The 18677-nt window shown below is 36.1% G+C and overlaps 1 protein-coding gene across 9 annotated transcripts; it reads left to right on the top strand.

Annotated features, from left to right (window-relative positions):
- Positions 1 to 338: 338 nt before the first annotated feature.
- Positions 339 to 9598, top strand: LOC110378547 (glutaminase kidney isoform, mitochondrial). Of its 9 annotated transcripts, none has more exons than XM_049836567.2 (10): positions 339 to 553; positions 3007 to 3059; positions 3490 to 3534; positions 6341 to 6437; positions 6517 to 6877; positions 6955 to 7107; positions 7263 to 7543; positions 7626 to 7934; positions 8019 to 8173; positions 8630 to 9598. In XM_049836567.2, the coding sequence occupies exons 1-10, from the start codon at positions 374 to 376 to the stop codon at positions 8988 to 8990; spliced, it is 1995 nt and encodes a 664-aa protein (XP_049692524.2). In that variant the 5' UTR covers positions 339 to 373; the 3' UTR covers positions 8991 to 9598. The 9 variants fall into 9 exon arrangements, with proteins under 9 accessions (XP_049692524.2, XP_021193533.3, XP_021193534.3 ...); XM_021337858.3 differs by having other exon boundaries at positions 3487 to 3534; XM_049836569.2 differs by lacking the exon at positions 339 to 553 and adding an exon at positions 2471 to 2843.
- The last annotated feature ends 9079 nt before the right edge of the window (positions 9599 to 18677 follow it).

The raw sequence follows: 18677 nt of genomic DNA, 5'->3' as shown, positions 1-18677 counted from the left end.
ACTGATGTTTTGAAAGATAGTTTTGATACGAGACAGAGCTTCATTATATGGAAAGCTACTTATTTAAAACTCACAATAACAAAACTAGGTATTTACTTAGTTTGACATGTGCTTTGTATTTGTACTGGCTAAATACAACCTGTAAAGCCACATAAATAAAAAAAAATATATCTTTACACCTGAATTTTTGTTGACAGCAAAGTGCAACGTAAAAGCAAGAGACATTGTTGAGCCGTCCAAAACGTAGGTAGTGTTATTATTTTCTAACAATCACATCACAGTGTAAACTAAATATAAAGATACAAGTGTTCCCTTCTATTACTAATTTGGCACTCCCAGATGTAGTAGGTATTTATAAACGTCAGACAGGAGAATGGCTCAGTGTGCGTTGCGCGGAAGTGGCGAGCATTTCGCACGGCGATCGGCTCAGTTCGCGCGAGTCCCGGCGCGTGCACATCCCTTGCGCGCGCGCACGTCCCGCTACACGGGTATGCGGTACTTGTATAACAGTGGCTTTGAAGAATTCGTGATGGAATGTGATAATGGTTTTGAGGTGATTATCTTAATTCTTAATGTTTTTGCACGTTTCTCATTCATCATCAAATCATCGTGTGTTTCATTCAGCAACAAATCGAGCTTTTCACTTTCCCTTCACAATTAGTAACACATATTTTAATCATAATACATGGACGTACTATAAATCATTCATAGATATTTTATTATAGTGACAAATAAAATGGTTCAAAACAACGTAGTTGGTATTTATAAGACCAAGGACAGACGAAATGAAAAAGCTCATATTTACGTGTACAGAAAATTGTAGAGAGAAGTCACGTGCATGATTCCAAGAATAAATACTATCACATTATGAAATATTATTTCGAAATTGGGTCAGATACGATAAATATATAGGCATGTTTGTCTTGGATTATAATAATACTAGCTTCTGCCAGCGGTTTCACCCGTGGGAACTTCTCCAAGAACTCTGATAAAAAGTAGCCTATAGCCTTCCTCGATAAATGGGCTATCTAACACTATATTTTTCAAATCGGATCAGTACTTCATGAGATTATATTATTATTCAAACAAACAAACTCCTCAGCTTACTATACTTAATATATTAGTATAGATGAGCTTCTGCCATTGGTTTCAACCGCGCCTTGTCTTAACTTCTCCAAGAATCCATATAAAAAGTATCCTAAAGCCTTCCTCGTTAAATGGGCTATCTAACACTGAATTTTTCAAATCGGACCAGTAGTTCCTGACGAACAAACTCAATAGCTTTATAGTATTAGTACAGGTACTGAAAACTCGCATTTGATGCGATATATTTCAGTATGCAGTTGTTCTATCCACCATGTCCACCTATATTAGACTGTCATTAGTCTATAATATTATTTATTAACCTGTCTCAAGGTACAAGGTAAGGTGTTTAATAATTGCACCAAATTAATCTGACTTTGTTATCGTAATTAACCAAAAGAAGATGGTTATGCCAAGCTGTTGTTCTTCAAGACAGACAATATATTAATTGTGATTACAATACATTACAAAACGAAAACCGGTATTGTCTTAAATGATTAAATTCATCTTGCAAAATATAATTTAATTTGTACGCAGAGAGTATTGTTTTTACCATTTGCCTATTAAATATCTGCTATGTATGGGCCCAACTACGATCGTATTTTACGATATCGTTTAAGACTTATTCCATTAGTGTATGAACGCTTCTAACGATACCCTCTTTATTTTTTCGTCTTGTCTCCAAGTAGCATGAAGCTGAGTAACTTTTTACCTAAAACTCGTAGCAGCATGCTACGGGGAATCGAATAGAGAAACGCCAAGTCAATAAAGCGAGAGTTTATGGCTCATACAAATCTAAACTCATACCTATGTTCCATAAGGCTAAGTTCTCTTATATAAGGTCAGGGTCATACCTACGGTCAGGGTTAAATATTATATTTTATTTTTGAAGTGTTTAGAATCACAATATTATAGTTGTAGAGTAAACGTTCTATAGCATTTTATAAAGCATCTACTGATACCCCCAATACCGAACTGATATTGTTTTAAACAACAAAATTAAATATGATATACTTAACTTAATATTTGTGTAAGTAAGTACAGACTCGTTTCCATGCGTTAAGTTAGAGTGCATGCTACGCGTGCTACGAACTGCTACGATCCTCTAACCGTATTTCATACAGAATCTAATCACTTAGTTCGTAGCTCACGAAGTCACGATAGTCAAACTAGTAAGAATAACTAGAGGTAAATAAAGTTTTGTCCTTTTTTAAGCCTTGCTTTAATCAAAATTATAGTTTAATGTACAGAATATACCTAAAAATTGGCCATTTTAACGTATCATACGTTCAGTTTCTTAACCCTTGAAAATGTTGCCTAACCGTTTGAAACACAAATTAACCAAAAATAGCGGCAATCCTACATTGTGACGTTTTCACAAATACAATTAACAAATTCGTGAGTATTACGACGCAGTTATCAGAAAATATGATGGGCATTCCCCACAACGTAGCTTAAGTCTACAAGATAAACGTGATTCAGGAGTTCCATTACCACATTTTATAAAATTTAACGTGACGCGTGGTACTCGTGTAAACACTGAACGTAAACAAGTAGATAAGCGCGAGGTGCGCTGCGCGGGGCGACGTCAGTTGGCGCCTGCGCCTCGAGAGCGGACACAAGCACGCCGCCGCGGGTCGCCCGTACCAAGTCGTGCGGCACTTCCAAAGTACCCCACAGCCGCCATGAGCACCCGCCAGCTGTGCCGGCTCGCAGCCGCGCGACCCCGCTCCCTGTGCACCTGCAGGCACTACAGCCAAGTGAGACCCAACTATGTAATAGTCAAACGTGAAGTGAGTGTCCCTCCCTTGTCTTACCTCCCCCCGGTGACAGAGGAACCTTTGTGTCCGTCTCTGTGTGTGGGAATACGGGATTAACCCATTAAAACCAACCCTAAATAAATTCATTATAATTTCCTTTCAGAAATGGCGCAATTCGGCCCCCCACTTCTACTCCGTACAGTCCCTGGACCTGAAGTAAGTAGTGCATATTATTATGTATCAATGCAGAAACAGTGTCAATACACACACGTTCATTGGAAATCAATTGCTGTTAATAACACACATGAACTCCTATTGATCTATATTAACAGGCCGGCGCCGGTACTTGTTCAATTCACCCCTGACATTTAAAACTGGGCACCCATACACTTCTAGTATAGTCTACACTTCAGATCTGTAATAACTAACTTTTCCATATTGAGTTACGCAACGTTTTATACGTAGGACGTAACGCAAATATTGATTACTCAGTCTGCAAAAGAAATGACATTAGATGACTATTCGAATTCGCAGACAGATAAAAATCTGTTAGATAAAAACGCACGTATGAAAAATGTCGGTCAAGTTCATGCGAGACTGTGATAAGGAATTCACTTTTGTGTTTGTTCACGTTACATGGCAGCAGCAGAATCCGTCAGTACTCGTTCGTGCATAACATCGACCCCATATCGTGAGTACTGGGCACTGCCTACCCCCGCCGGCGTTTTGCATGAATCACTATGATTTGTAGTTAATTGGCTACAACAGATTGGCGAGTTTTTTGGCTTTTTTTTTCTAAATTGTGGTGCACATTTTTGGTTTATGTCCTACGGTATTTTGGAGTAAGATTTTCGCAATAGGCAAGTTTCATATAAGAAGTTCCTGAAAATTCAAAAACCTATCCTTAGTGTCTGAGTAATATTGTAATGATAAGCATATTATGTATTTTTTGTTATGTTATGAACTAGAGGTAAGATACGCTTTTAGACATGCGTAGTTTAGAAACTTAAACAGTTTGAACAGACATTAAAATTAACGAAGTACAAAGTAAGGCTCTCCTAATTTTCCTGGCAACGTTAAGAAAATATGAGTATACCGATATTACGTTCGTAGCATTTTGTTTTCTTCTCGCTTATAGCATCAGTCTTCTTGGTTTATTGCATTTGTTTTGGCTATCAAACCGCTTTCGTCAATGAGTGTCGTAACAAAATTTTGCAGAATTTGCTTGTTTTCTTGGTATTCTCGTGTTCAAATTAAAAATAGAACCATCAGGTGATGGTAAATGGCTTTGTCACGAAGTGTGATCGTCGCGGACACACCCGCGGCCTACGTAGTCACGCTGCTGATATTAATAGCTCGTGACGTCACTCGGGGGCGTTGGTGTACATTACTGGTAACACAACACTTAATATTTGTCCAATATATAATTGCTCTATTAACGACGTTGTGCTAATTGCATACTCGCGAACAATCGCGTCTGTTACAGTACAGTACTTGACTACACACGATCCCTGCATGATGGCACTTCATATAAACTCTTTTGCAAAAAAAACGGGCACCTATGCGAAATCTTAGTTTTAAGGACTTTACGTGTATTTCAAAGGGTTTTAATGATTTTAGTATGTTTCTAGCATCAAAAGAGTTAGCCGAGCATGCGTGAGAGTGTATTCTAAATTTGAATTTTGTACAATTGCTATGAAATTGGTTAAACCTTGTTTTGGACTAATTGCTAGCAGAAAGTTCGTCGGTGTTTCGAAAAGTTTTTGAAGTGATTTTCAGAAAAATGATAATGCAGTTTTAATTAATGATTGATGTTCTTTTTTGTTGGATCAAAACATTTTTGAAAAACTATGCGTATTTGATAAAATTTTCACCTGCTCTAAATGGGATATACTGATGGTTGATGGCAATGTTAAGAGTTTCGGTATTTTAGTGTAAAGCGTTCTATTGTTTAGATATTGTACCCACGTGTTTTAAAATATCGCTTTTTCATAAATAAACACTATTTAGAATAGTATCAGTACTTTGAGCTGCGACAAAACCAATTTAAAGTAAGCGGTGCCGATCACAACTCGTCTCCTATCAGACTTTGACATTTTTAAAAGTCTTGAAATTCTACAAAATACAGAAAATAGCACAAAAACTGTGAGCACGAGGTCTTAAGGTCTCGTAATCACTGATTTTTAAACAACCTCGTCTCTTGGGAAACTCCGTAGACCTCTGAAGATCTATGAGTCTGAGCGTTCAAATAGCGTGTTTTCATCCCACGGACATTTTATTAAATAAACTTGCCTACAATGTGATTTTCTGGCATCTACAGCACTTTCTTGCTTAAATCATAACAATAATTGGCTATCTGCTCATTTCTTAAGAACCATACGTTTGGCCAATAATTTTGAATTCTTGACACCCTTTCAGCTAAATCGTCGTTTAGTAACCCGATACCTATGGAGTTATCGAGAGCTTCAACGCGGCAATAATTTGACTTTTTAGATAGCTTTAACCCTCCTCATCATTTTTCATGTGGTTAATTTTAACATTTATCACAAAATTTGGTATTTTTCAAATGTCCAAGTCCGATAGGAGACGAGTTGTAATCGGCACTGCTTACTTTAAATTGGTTTTGTCGCAGCCATAGGTACTGATACTCTTCTAAATTGTGTTTATTTATGAAAAAGCGATATTTTAAAACACGTGGGTACAATATCTAAACAATAGAACGCTTTACACTTAAATACCGAAACTCTTAACATTGCCTTCAACCATCAGTATAGCCCATTTAGAGCAGGTGAAAATTTTATCAAATACGCATAGTTTTTCAAAAATGTTTTATTCTAACAAAAAAGTACATTAATCATTAATTAAAACTGCATTATTATTTTTCTAAAAATCACTTCAAAAACTTTTCAAAACACCGACGAACTTTCTGCTAGCAATTAGTCCAAAACAAGGTTTAACCAATTTCTTAGCAATTGTACAAAATTCAAATTTAGAATACACTCTCACGCATCCTCGGCTAACTGTTTTGATGCTAGAAACATACTACAATCATCAAAACCCTTTGAAATACACGTAAAGTCCTTAAAACTAAGATTTCGCATAGGTGCCCGTTTTTTTTGCAAAAGAGTGTATTTCTTTTCTGGAGTAGATTATAGTTAAATGTGTTGTAGATGTAGCATGGCGTAAGTAGAACACTGTATAACCCTCTCATAATAATTAAAATGTTCATGACAGAAAATCGTAACATTTACTTATTTTGCTATAGGTAGTTACTATGCTGCTCGGTAGACTGAGTAAGCCGATTAAATCACAAGCTAGACGAGTCTTTCTATTAAATACATGACGCCTACGATTTTTCTACGTTTTTTTTGGCTACCTATCTAAAGCCTTGCAGGAATTGTTTCTCTGCCTAGCATATTTTTATTTTATGTTTTGCCTATGGTTTTTAAATAAAATATTTATATAAGATAACTAATGAGTTTTCTGTTCACCGACAGAGTTCGCGAAGGGCCTCATAAAAACGCTGACGATGTCCTCTTCGACATGTTCAAAAATGAAGACACAGGACTTCTGCCAGTCGGAAAATTTTTGGCCGTAAGTACTTAGGCACAAGCTACGTTCTTTTTCCAATTCATGAAACGAATACTTCAATAAACGACTTACTTATCTACAGGCCCTGAGGACAACCGGCATTAGAAAAAATGACTCTCGCGTCAAAGAAGTTATGCACAATTTATACAAAGTGCACAAAGATTCCAATTTCGAGGGTGGCTCCCCAGAAACACTAAAACTAGACAGGAAGACTTTCAAAGAAGTAATTGCTCCCAACATAGTTCTGATAACGAGGGCTTTCCGCAGTCAATTTGTAATTCCAGACTTCCAGGACTTTATTAAAGACGTAGAAGAAATGTATTGGGCTGCCAAGAGTAACTCCGACGGAAAAGTAGCTAGTTACATACCGCAGCTCGCTAGGGCCAGCGCAGAAAACTGGGGAGTGAGCGTTTGCACTATCGATGGACAACGATTTTCCATCGGTGAGACCGCAATTATTTAATGAAACATAATATTTATATAAATTCCATATGACTTATTATATAATTATTTTCCCTAGGTGACGTGAATGTCCCATTCACTCTACAGTCATGCAGCAAACCGCTCACATACGCCATGGCACTCGAGACTCTGGGTCCCGACGTGGTACACAAATATGTTGGCACGGAGCCCAGCGGCCGCAACTTCAATGAACTCGTTCTAGACTATAACAGTACGTACCAACAACGCCTCCACTCAGATTAGTATTTGTTGTTGTGAGTTTTGATCGAGACAAACCTGCCACGCATAAACAATTAGAATCAACAAACTCAACTGCCAAGTACGCCGTGAGCGCGTCGTAAATCATATTTTGACTTTTTTTTACAGTGAAGCCGCACAATCCAATGATCAATGCGGGCGCAATTCTAGTATGCTCATTACTGAAGACCTTGGACAGGCCCGAAATGACACTCGCTGAAAAGTTCGATTATGTCATGTCATTCTTTAGCCGACTGGCTGGCAACGAACCTCTGGGCTTTAACAATGCAGTATTTTTGTCTGAACGCGAAGCTGCCGACAGAAACTATGCGCTTGGCTTCTACATGAGGGAACATAAATGTTACCCAGAAAAAACTAATTTCCGAGAGTGTATGGACTTCTATTTCCAAGTGTGTACTATTTGCACTTCTTTCAAAATTAATGCATGTATCTTCTACCGAAGACTTCAACTAATTGTGTTCCTAATTACAGTGTTGCTCGATGGAAGCCAACTGCGACATTATGTCAATTATGGCTGCCACCCTCGCAAATGGAGGTATCTGCCCAATCACCGATGAAAAAGTTCTTCGGCCAGACTCTGTACGCAACGTGCTCTCTCTGATGCATAGCTGTGGCATGTACGACTATTCAGGACAATTCGCTTTTAAAGTGGGACTTCCAGCGAAGTCTGGAGTGTCTGGAGCCATGCTCATAGTTGTTCCTAATGTTATGGGCATCTGCACATGGTCCCCACCGCTGGATCCTCTGGGAAACAGCTGCCGAGGCTTGCAATTCTGTGATGTAAGTTCTATTTACACAATTTACTCTCATGTTCATACTCTTGACATAATTCTGATTTTAAATCTCTACGTACACTTTTTTCAGGACATGATCAAGAGGTTTAATTTCCACAAGTACGACAACATTCGTTACGCGAGTCACAAGAAAGATCCTCGTCGGTACAAGTTCGAATCCACTGGCCTCAACATCGTCAATCTCTTGTTCTCTGCTGCGAGTGGAGATCTCAGCGCACTGAGGAGGTAGCCAAACCTATAAACGTAGTTTTATACATTAATTGATGAGACATTACCGCTGATACGTATATTATTGTTTAACAGCCAAAGGTCTGACCCGAAACTTCTTCCCGTACCGGTGAACTCTAACAAATAGATTGCTTTCAACAATAACTAAACAAGTACCTACTAGTACCTGCTTATCTAGTAGATATATCAGCCAGAACATTATGTTCCATATTCACACTCAAGTACTGCTTATTGTAGTGCTTAATGGGTCTGTTATAACCGATATACCTGAAGAGCTGTTCTTTGAATAGGCAATGCTTAACAGCGGCTCATACATATGACGCTAGAATAGTTAACATAACAAGATCATCATTACACTATGTACAGTCGAACGCAAAAGTAGTTTGTCACGACGTATCTTTGTTCTTGCATCAGGACACTTAGTCAAATAAGTAAATATTTATCGTTTTCCAGGCACCACCTCTCAGGCATGGACATGACTCTGTCGGACTACGATGGTCGTACCGCGTTGCATCTGGCTGCAGCGGAGGGCCACCTCTCCTGCGTAGACTTTCTCCTCGCTCAGTGCGGAGTCCCGCACGACCCTCGTGATCGCTGGGGCAGCCGCCCACTGAACGAGGCCGAAACTTTCGGACATACCGCCGTCGTCCAGTATCTGAAGGAGTGGGAACTCGCACACCCAACTGACAAGCCTGCGGATGCGACAGCTTCTACTGTCGATGACATTTTAGAAGTCAAACCAGACGCCGATGATGCGGTAAAGGACCCGAGCATCGAGGAGATAGTGACCAGGAATGGAGACAAAGAAAAGTAGAATCTCAACTACTAGGATGTAATGAGATGATCTCGTGACTACGCAGTCACTTTAATTACTTTTGAAAGGCAATTCTGTATCGTGCCTGGTAACTGTATGAAAATGATGATTCATTCTCTAGATGGTTGCTAATACCAAAATATCAGGTACCGTATATTTTGCGGCACTCGATACTGAGTTGACTTTGGTAGAAATCAATTGATGTATTCTACAGTACATATTGATACCTATATCTTAATTTAAGTAGAAAAATATAATGCATTTCACGTTTGGACAGCTTTTCTCGTGAATATTTGTAATTTTTATGATGTTCACTTGCGTATCCTGACTAAAATGGTATTTTGTATTCATATTAATATGAGAAATTCATAAATGGATCGTAGTTAGTTATGGAATTATTGGAGGGTTGATACTGTATAGAATAAGCTTTGACCAGCATGATTGCACTGAGCTCAAAGGTGTGATATTAAAATAACTTGAATGGAGAAGGCAACATCTTGGGAAAGAATCAGTATGTGGAAGAGATGCTTAGAGAAATAAACTCAGTATATTGAGAAGAAATTTGGGAAATGTTACCTATTTAGTTATAAGTAGTGTTCAAAGCATACCTACACAGAAATCTCTATTTGTATGAAATCTATATTACTTTTTAATGTTATACATAAAGTAGTGTGTAGCTACTATTTCAGAAACTTTTACGAGATTTGAAAAGTAAATAACATAAGCTTATCATGATGTAATTACGGTATCTCGGTGTAATAATCTCTCTATTCATAGTTAATCTGTAAGCATCTGATTCTTGGAGGTAATTCCCCAAATATTGTATTTTTAACATTCCATTTATAATAAACAAATTACATATTCATTATTTCAGATTAAATTATCTGTTTTATATAAATTACCACACTATTTACTATTGTCAAAAACTCCAGATTAACAAAATATGAATTATTTATTTGCAAATAATGTATGTATGTAATGAAAAACTCGGGAATGTTAAAAATGTTATAATTACTAATATAAAATATAAGTAATTACATGTAATCTGACAATAAATAGATGCTATACTATGCCATTATTGATGTTGTCCAAATGTTTGTCAATTAAATAAATTGTTGACTTAATATTCCTTGTTTTCTTGAACAAATACCACTTATCCTAATATGTCAGAATTGCTTTTACAACATACACTTAGGTGTTTAGGCTCTCGTAACACAATATTAGGTAGAATGAATAAAAAAAAAAGTAAAAAAAAGATAATCACGAATAACGGTCTTTAATCATAATGCAAAAAGAGTTTTAAAAACAACCCCGTAATAACTACAAACACACTGAGGCCCAAGTTCACCGGTAACACAAACGTCAATTTTCTTAAAACAATATTTTTATTATTTCCCGTTCTATTTTCACTTATAATACCACAAGAGCTTCAAAATTATCGGGTATTTTCCGATAGGTTCGTTGCAAACAAATGAAGGAGTCAAGTTTTTCAGGTTAAAAAATAACGAGCGCGAAGCGCGAGTGATTTTTCCTGAAAACTTGACGACTTTATTTGTTTGCAACCTTGAGGGAAATGCCAGAATTTTGAAGCTCGTGTATCGAGATTATTTTTCCGTCCCAAATGTCGGCCACAACCTGTCAGTTTGACGTAGCAACGACCAGAGAAAATATTCAAAAAAAATTATCAGTATAATACCATGTAGGTTGTACCACGTGACGTCGAATGGTGCAATTCTATTGGTCGATATTTGGGTCGGAAAAATAATCAGAGTAAACAGTTGTTTTAAAGGAAACTGACGTTTATGTTGTTGGTGAAAATGGATCTAAGTAACATTACTTTTCACGAATAGCAGAAACTCTCACCGGCGGCGTTGATAATATCCAAAGGTAGCTTGAAATTTGCATCCTTAAAACCCGTATATTTATTTATTTATTTGTTCCTTTATTTCAGGCAACGAGGGCCCGTAAAAAATACAATACGTAAATAAATGACAATACAATACTTATAAATGAATACATACAAAAATAAAATAATTAAGAGGTACGTGTTGACACGAGTAGGGGTATATAATCCGTACTCTTGTACAACAGGATAAATAATTCAAATCCAAAGTTATAGTTTTAGAGAAGACATCTTACATCCTTTAATTTAGAATATCGGAGTAGCGAATCAAATGTATAATTTTGCTCTTTGTTTGTGATTGTTTTTCAAAGGTTTTAGCAAAACCGCTAAGTTTAAGACCGCAGCGGGGTCTGTAAAAACCGAAACTTATTTTTGCTTGTAGTTTCAGGAGGGATGCAGAATATTCGTGAAATTATTACAGCTCTTCATAACTAAATTATTTGTATTGATGTTCTGGTTAGATTTCTCCTTTTTCGTAAGTCGGTAAATTTTGTTTGACCTGATTATAAAAGTCAGTGGAAAATAAAACAGTCAACAGACCTGCAGACACCAACTTCTAGGACCATGACAAAAGTTTAATTTTTAATTTTCACCATTTTTCAATCCTCGTTATTTACGTCCTTTCAATAAAGATTAGGTAATAAATGAGCTTTCACTGAAACACATACTTAGAATGTTGCGTGGGAGATAAATCAGACTCTAGATTAATACTGAGTATCTCTTCGGCTATCATTAATCAAGGTATAAAGTATACATGTCTGAATTAAAGTAGGTTTATTTTATCAAAAGTTTCACATATTTCACAGAAGCTTTATAACTATTAATTTATGCCGTTTTTATTTTATTTACCAAAATATAGCAAAATTAATTAAAGCTAGTCATAAATTACTATTAGAAGTACAAACATGATATGCCAAAAATAACTATCCTCTCATAGTTCAGTACTGATTACAGGCTTATGAAACGCGTAAATCAATTTAGTGTTATCCCTTAATACGTAGTGGTGGGCTTGGCGGGCGTCTCGACGCCTTGGCGCCGGGGTGACGGGGTGACGGGGTGACGGGGTGACGCCTGCCCGACGCCCCGGACTTGTCCTTGCAGACTCGCCAGCCTCACGTACTTCAACTGAAATTCACCCAATATTATATTCGTAAACATTTTAGCGAACCACATTTCGGGCATATCAAGTAAGATACAAAAGTTTGGTTGAACTGGATATGAAAAGTTTTAATGAAGTCGTCGTTAAAAGTTTTTCTATCATACTAGAATACGCATAACTTATTAGTTAGGAAAGTCCTTGATACGTCATCCAGGACTTTTTATAAAGTTTAAAATGTTTTTTTTTTACATAAACTTTTATAAGTCTTATATATCTGACCTCATAATAAGTGTATTTCTTACAACAGTTTCAATCTTACTGTCGTCAAATCTTTGCGTCCTAAAAAGGAACTGTAGGACCGAGTAATCTTTCATTGTCTAGATTTGAGAAATAGCGTGCATTTATTTCTCCCTCCTTTCTCCCTAAAGGTAGCTGTCATCCTGTGTACCAGGGTAATGGAATAGAATAAAATACACAACAGCCTTATTGCCGAGAGCTCCGGGCATCTTGAAGTATTGTTTGTAGAACTCGCAAACGATTGAAAATGTGTTTGTTCGGAAACAGTGTTGACTACGATTTATACTTCCACACAGAACTGATTGCTTTGTGGAAAGTGCTAGCTGTGGGCCATTTATTATATGAGTATGGGATTGAAAAATGTGTTCTAGCTTTTTGACGTTATTTTCTTATCGTTCATTACTTCAAGAAAAAAAGTGATGTTATGCGTATCACATAATGTGCTGAGTATTACAGATTCAATCTAAGTAATAAATAAGATACAATAACAATAGCGTAATAATCTATACTAAATTCTTTCACAGAATGAAAGCTATACTCTTTCCGAGTAGCACAGCCTTTATTTTATCCCGGTACGGGCAGCGATTCCCACGGGACGCAATTAAAACCTCAGGAAAACGGCTAGTAATTAATAATTAAAGCTGTTACCACATGTATATACATGTATACAGTATCTATTGCATGGCCCCAATAATATATAATAAGTTACCAAATGCCTGGAAAGACTTAAGCACACCAATGTTTAAGAGAAAGTTACGCCAATTTTTAAATGATAAAATTTATTATACTATATCAGATTTTTTAGCAGAAAAATTATAATTTGTATGTATAAATGTTTAATTGTAAAATTAGTAGTAAGTTAATTGATCTCATATAATATTGTGATTATAAATAATAGATTAATAGTAGGTAATAATGTTTATAATAGTAGATAATAATGTTTGCATGCCGAATGGTAAAATATGGCTGAACTTTATAATTATAAGAACTTTTGTATACCCATATTTGCAAAATAAAAATATTCTATTCTATTCTATTCTATTCATATCAATGAAAATGATGGGAGCTGAACAGCGTCAATAAAATATGAAGGGACCGTGATGAATTTAATACAAATGTTTGTTCGGAATACGCACAAATTGCCCCGACCACGAAGAATACCTGAAATACGTAGGTAATACTATTTGTGGTTTGCTGGTATGAGGTACATTACGGAAACTAATCAAAATTTAACAAATATTTGTCATTTCAATGGTAAGGATTTATAATGGAAATTATAATACAGAACTGTTCGTACATTTGGATAAGGTATATTTTGGCGGTTAACGATTTATATTTGGTTGCTTAAATTAAGCTTTTGTATAGATAAAACTAGTGTAAATAATAATGTGAAAAGGTGACCTTGGGAAAACCTGGACTATAAATAAAGAAATAGCCAATCCGCCTTGATAAATCGTGGTGATTAATCTTAATCATTCTCTGTGTGAGAGGAGGCCTGTGTTCTGCCGTGGGGCAATAAAAAGGCTGATGATGATGATCGGTGTCTGAATAATTTAAGTATCTATCTATATATATATATACACATGGTATTTATCTAATTATTAAAAATAAGCACACCAACAATACAATCACCCAATGTCATACAAAACCTCAATCAAACAATTGAAAGCACAAGCAATTGTACAAATTACAGGAGTGCATGACAATAAACATGAAACTCATTTGAGACTCACACAAAAATAACTAAACTAACAAAATTAAAATACACATTAAAGTAATAACGAATGGGCACTATTCACACTGTTTAAGTAGGGAGCGTTTGTATGATGCGAACTTCATAAAGAATATATCGATGGGATAATCTGTCACAATGAAAAAAAGTCGTGGTGGCCTAGTGGGTAAAGGACCAACCTCTCGAGTATGAGGACGCGGGTTCGATCCCAGGTCAGGCAAGTAGAGGAACTGCAGCATATTTGGAATACTGCAGGTAACTTGGAATACTTCGATATCTAAATATATATAAACGCCATCTGAGTTTTTATGCCGTAAACATAACGTCAAACGATAAACAAAGCCATACAGCATTAAAAACAGGACGCCATCTTGACATTTCGGCTACCAGCCCCCAGCGAACGAAACGCCTGATTTGAAAACTTTTTCGGTAAGAATGCAATCAGTGGTAATCATTTGCTGTAACACTCTAAATCTTTATTGTAATTATTTCAATTGCGGAGTGACCTTGTTAGTTTAAGATATTATTATGATTTTGTGAATATTTCTAGAATAAAAAAATTGACATGCAATTAGTTAGGTTGGTGTGTTGTTAATTTGGAATACCGTGTTTTTTTTGCTTTTCAGTTTTTTTGGGAGTCGGTTTTATTTATTTGTAAGTTTCTTTTTTTGTAAAGAGCCAATGACTATAAAAATATTTGAATTCTATTGTTTTCTAAGAAAAAGTGTTAGCAATTTTCAAAGAAAAAAAATATGAATATAATTTGGAATACTATATTTCAAATTATCTGCACCCTAAGTCAAATCACGTTTTTGGAGTATTTTTAGTTTAATAGGCATTTTGATAATATACCTGGTATTTTTTATATTTGATTGTTCTCATTATTAAAGTTTAATATTTTGACAATAATTTAATGTATTTTTTATTGAGCTATCCCGTTTCTCCTTCAATTTATTTTCAAAAAACAAACTGGTATTCCAAATATGCTTCACTTCCTCTACCAATGCAACTTTTCTAAGTTTGTATGTACTTTCTAAGTATTATATCTTAGACACCATTGACTGTGTTTCGGATGGCACGTTAAACTGTAGGTCCCGGCTGTCATTGAACATCCTTGGCAGTCGTTACGGGTAGTCAGAAGCCAGTAAGTCTGACACCAGTCTAACCAAGGGGTATCGGGTTGCCCGGGTAACTGGGTTGAGGAGGTCAGATAGGCAGTCGCTTCTTGTAAAGCACTGGTACTCAGCTGAATCCGGTTAGACTGGAAGCCGCCCCCAACATGATTGGGAAAAGGCTCGGAGGAGGATGGATAATCTGTCACAATGGTCCTCTCATTATATAATCTAGCCATACGTGTAAGAGGGCTATTAAATGTGGTAGGTATTCAAAGTAGATATAGGAATTTCAAAAACTCGACTCTATCTAAGTATATAGTAAAGCTTTTATTACAGTTTAGATATATTATTTAGATAATTGTAAACAGTTGTGAAGCTACATATTAACGTTCGCAAAAATGACACTAACACACGCATGTGCATCGATGAGCTTTTATCGGTGCTATCGGTGCTGTTAGTACTAAGTGTCGTGCATCGAGCACATACATTTGTGAGTGACATTGTTACGAGAGTTAGTACGCGAGAACGATCTAAACTGTGTTTCTATTTAATTACCGCCGGTTGAAATTTTTTTACAAGAAAACAAGTAAGTAACTATAGTTCCATAAAACCTTTTTCCAACAAACTTTTCAATGCTATTACACTAACGAAGCATTTTAATCTGTTCACGGCACTTAACACCGAGTCTAGTTACGAACTTTTAATTAGCTCGATCGCGCGGACCTTCATTAAGCCATGGACATTGGAAAATTAACTTTCCAGTACCTTTTACTTTACAAAACGACCAATAAACAGTCTTGTTACAATTTACTGTTATTTCAGCGAAAATAATTGGATCTTGGGAAGTTTTTTTTTCAAGTTTTGTAGTAATAAGTAAAGTACCCAAAGATATTTACTAGTTATGAATCCCATTTAATGTATCTCAAAATAACTGTATAGTAATGTTTTACACACCCACTTTCAAGTTTAAAAAGATAGGACTCTGTAAAACTATTACGAGCTGTATATACAAGCACCTGATAAAAAAGTTTAGCACAAAACTCTCACGCTCTTCATAGAATTAAATATGCAGGATCATTATAATAAATGCATCTTGACCTCTTGGATATGAAAAAAACCCCGATGGCGAGGTCGTTCAAGTGCATGCCATTATACTCGGTATCCAAAGAATTTCTGCCCCTGTTAGGGGGAAAACGGAAAAATTGTATGAAAATTTCTAAGCCGCTATCTCGCTCGGATTTTCAAAAACTCAATTTTTACGTTGGATTGCGTCATATAAGTCGGCAAATGTTCTTCTACTGAAGACTTTGAACAGTCAATAAAAATAATATAGCAGTTAATTCACACGAGTGGCACTTCATCATTGGCAACAATACGCAACGACAGCACTTGACAATCTCGCAACACGGAACGTAAATTAAGCGACACAAGTAAGGTCAAAATACTGCGCCATTTCGCTTTATATTTATGACATCATCAAGAAATGAGCAGCGCTCGAGGGGCTATTAAATTAATGCACTCCTCCCCCGATGTCTGCTGTTGAGTCGCCGCGACGCATTCAAATATTTCGTGCTGTTGAAATACCCATTATAGTGATATTGTATAAGATATAGGTACAATAGGGACACTGTATTTCAGAAAAATAATATGATACTTGAAGAATGAGTTCCTTCAACTTAAAGAGGGGGAGCTTTAAAAAAGAAACAATTTAACTTTGTATATTTGAGAAGCAGGCACCTAGTCTCCTTTTAATACTTTTTTATTGAAAACGTTTGAAAAATAATGTTTTAAGTGGAAATCTAACATAGGTAAGAACATTCATATTGCAAATGGTCTAATTGGAGTCTAGGTGGTCTAATTGCATCCTTCTTTCTATATGTAATTTACCTGCCATTGGTTGCACAGGAAACAAACAATCAAATCTTACTGAAGACTGAAGTATGTTTTAGCCGCCCAAAGGATCGATATGCATATATCTACGTTAGATAAACTTATCTATAAAACTGCGTATCATCCTAATCGGCTTAAAAAGCTTGCAACCAATGACTACGTAAACATGTTCTGTATAGCAAAATTAAATTCTTTACCAAGCCAACTTGACAGTAAATAAGGCGAAAATTGAACTACGCTAAAAAGATTTTATTCTCGTTACAAGATAATTTGTTTCTTTCTTCTCTTCTGTCTTAATTATTCCGTCGCCACTTGAGTCGCGTTTCAAGTATCAAAGCTCCGAATAATAATTAAGTAGAACAAATCTTCTAACAACTAGTTTGTTAGCGTATTTTATGCGCACAATTAGGGATGAAAGCAGAATGATAATGGCTGTTTGTACAGTCGAACTGCGCAATTGTATTTCGAATAAGTATAAGAGTGCACACTGCATACTTTTAGTCGGTAGGATGGTTTGATTGGACTCATAAATCAGTATGAAGAATAGAAGATTAATGAAAGTACGCTCATAAAAAAGATCAGGTATTTAGCCGGTTTCAGACCAACTGAAAACATTGATTGGAATCAAGATTTTATTAAAAAAAAAATGCCAACCATCGGCTTAGTCAGTAGTGTGCGGTTTCTCTAACTAAAGGAAGAATTTTCTCCAACAAAGACTAGAGTATAATAAGTTCTTGGCAAAGCTTGATCAAATGGCTTCCATTTTCCGAGAATCTTTGCTCGCTTCGAATGTCGATGTAATTTAGCACTAGTATGATTTTATTAAAGTTTTTACTTTGTTTAGTAATATTTTTCTTATTTCTGTTTTATCTGGGTCATTTGGAATGATCTTTTTCATTATATTTTTCTCAGAATAGCCGTAAAGAAAGCCCTCGCTCAATTTATCAAACCTCAATCTTGTTTAATTAATGTTAACTTAATCGAAAGCGCTTTGTAAAGCGTAGCCGATCATCTAATCAAAAGGATTGATCTACGGTACCGTTACGTTTTTATGGTTTTGGCAGTGAGATTAACTTAGACATCAAAGAGTTCAGTGATCTGACGACCGGAAGCATTTTCATCAAGATACGGGGAACCCTATCTTGTCAACGATGGCTGATGATACCCGCGTAACAAAACGCGACAAGCTCTGAAAGCGGAAAATCCACATAACGACTACTACATGAGACGTGAATTTTAAATCTTGTGCGTCTATTACTAACTATAATATAAAATATAATAGATCATTTGTATAAAATCCTTACACAAATCTATCCGATTCATGAATGAAAAAAAAATTGCACCATTTTTTGTTAACATTCCTAAAAGCCACTAAAGATAACGATCCAAAAGAGAAACCTTCAAGTGTAAATAATGTAGGGAGCAGTTATAGACCGCGCGGGTCTTGTGAAGTGTTAACCCACCCGAATGTTTATATTTAAGTAATGTTTACACGCGTCGCCCGCCCTTTGCATATTAAATCGGTTTATTTCACGAAGCGTAATGAAGCCCTCACGTTACATTCGCGCTCATTTTCCTCACATTTTGACGAATTGTTGTCTTAATTTGTTTTTCTAAAAATAGATAATGAAAAACGTAATTACGTTACATA

Source organism: Helicoverpa armigera, chromosome 3 (genome assembly GCF_030705265.1).
Source record: "Helicoverpa armigera isolate CAAS_96S chromosome 3, ASM3070526v1, whole genome shotgun sequence".
NCBI lineage: Eukaryota > Metazoa > Arthropoda > Insecta > Lepidoptera > Noctuidae > Helicoverpa > Helicoverpa armigera.
Note: the sequence above shows the minus strand (reverse complement) of the source record. Positions and strands in the feature narration are given on the sequence as shown.

Bases quoted from the DNA above. Each gene is read 5' to 3' on its own strand.
- LOC110378547 (XM_021337858.3), top strand. From the start codon at position 374: ATGGCTCAGTGTGCGTTGCGCGGAAGTGGCGAGCATTTCGCACGGCGA. The intron at 6,878-6,954 runs GTGAGACCGCAA...TATTTTCCCTAG, and splicing joins TGGACAACGATTTTCCATCG to GTGACGTGAATGTCCCATTC. The intron at 8,174-8,629 runs GTAGCCAAACCT...ATCGTTTTCCAG, and splicing joins GATCTCAGCGCACTGAGGAG to GCACCACCTCTCAGGCATGG.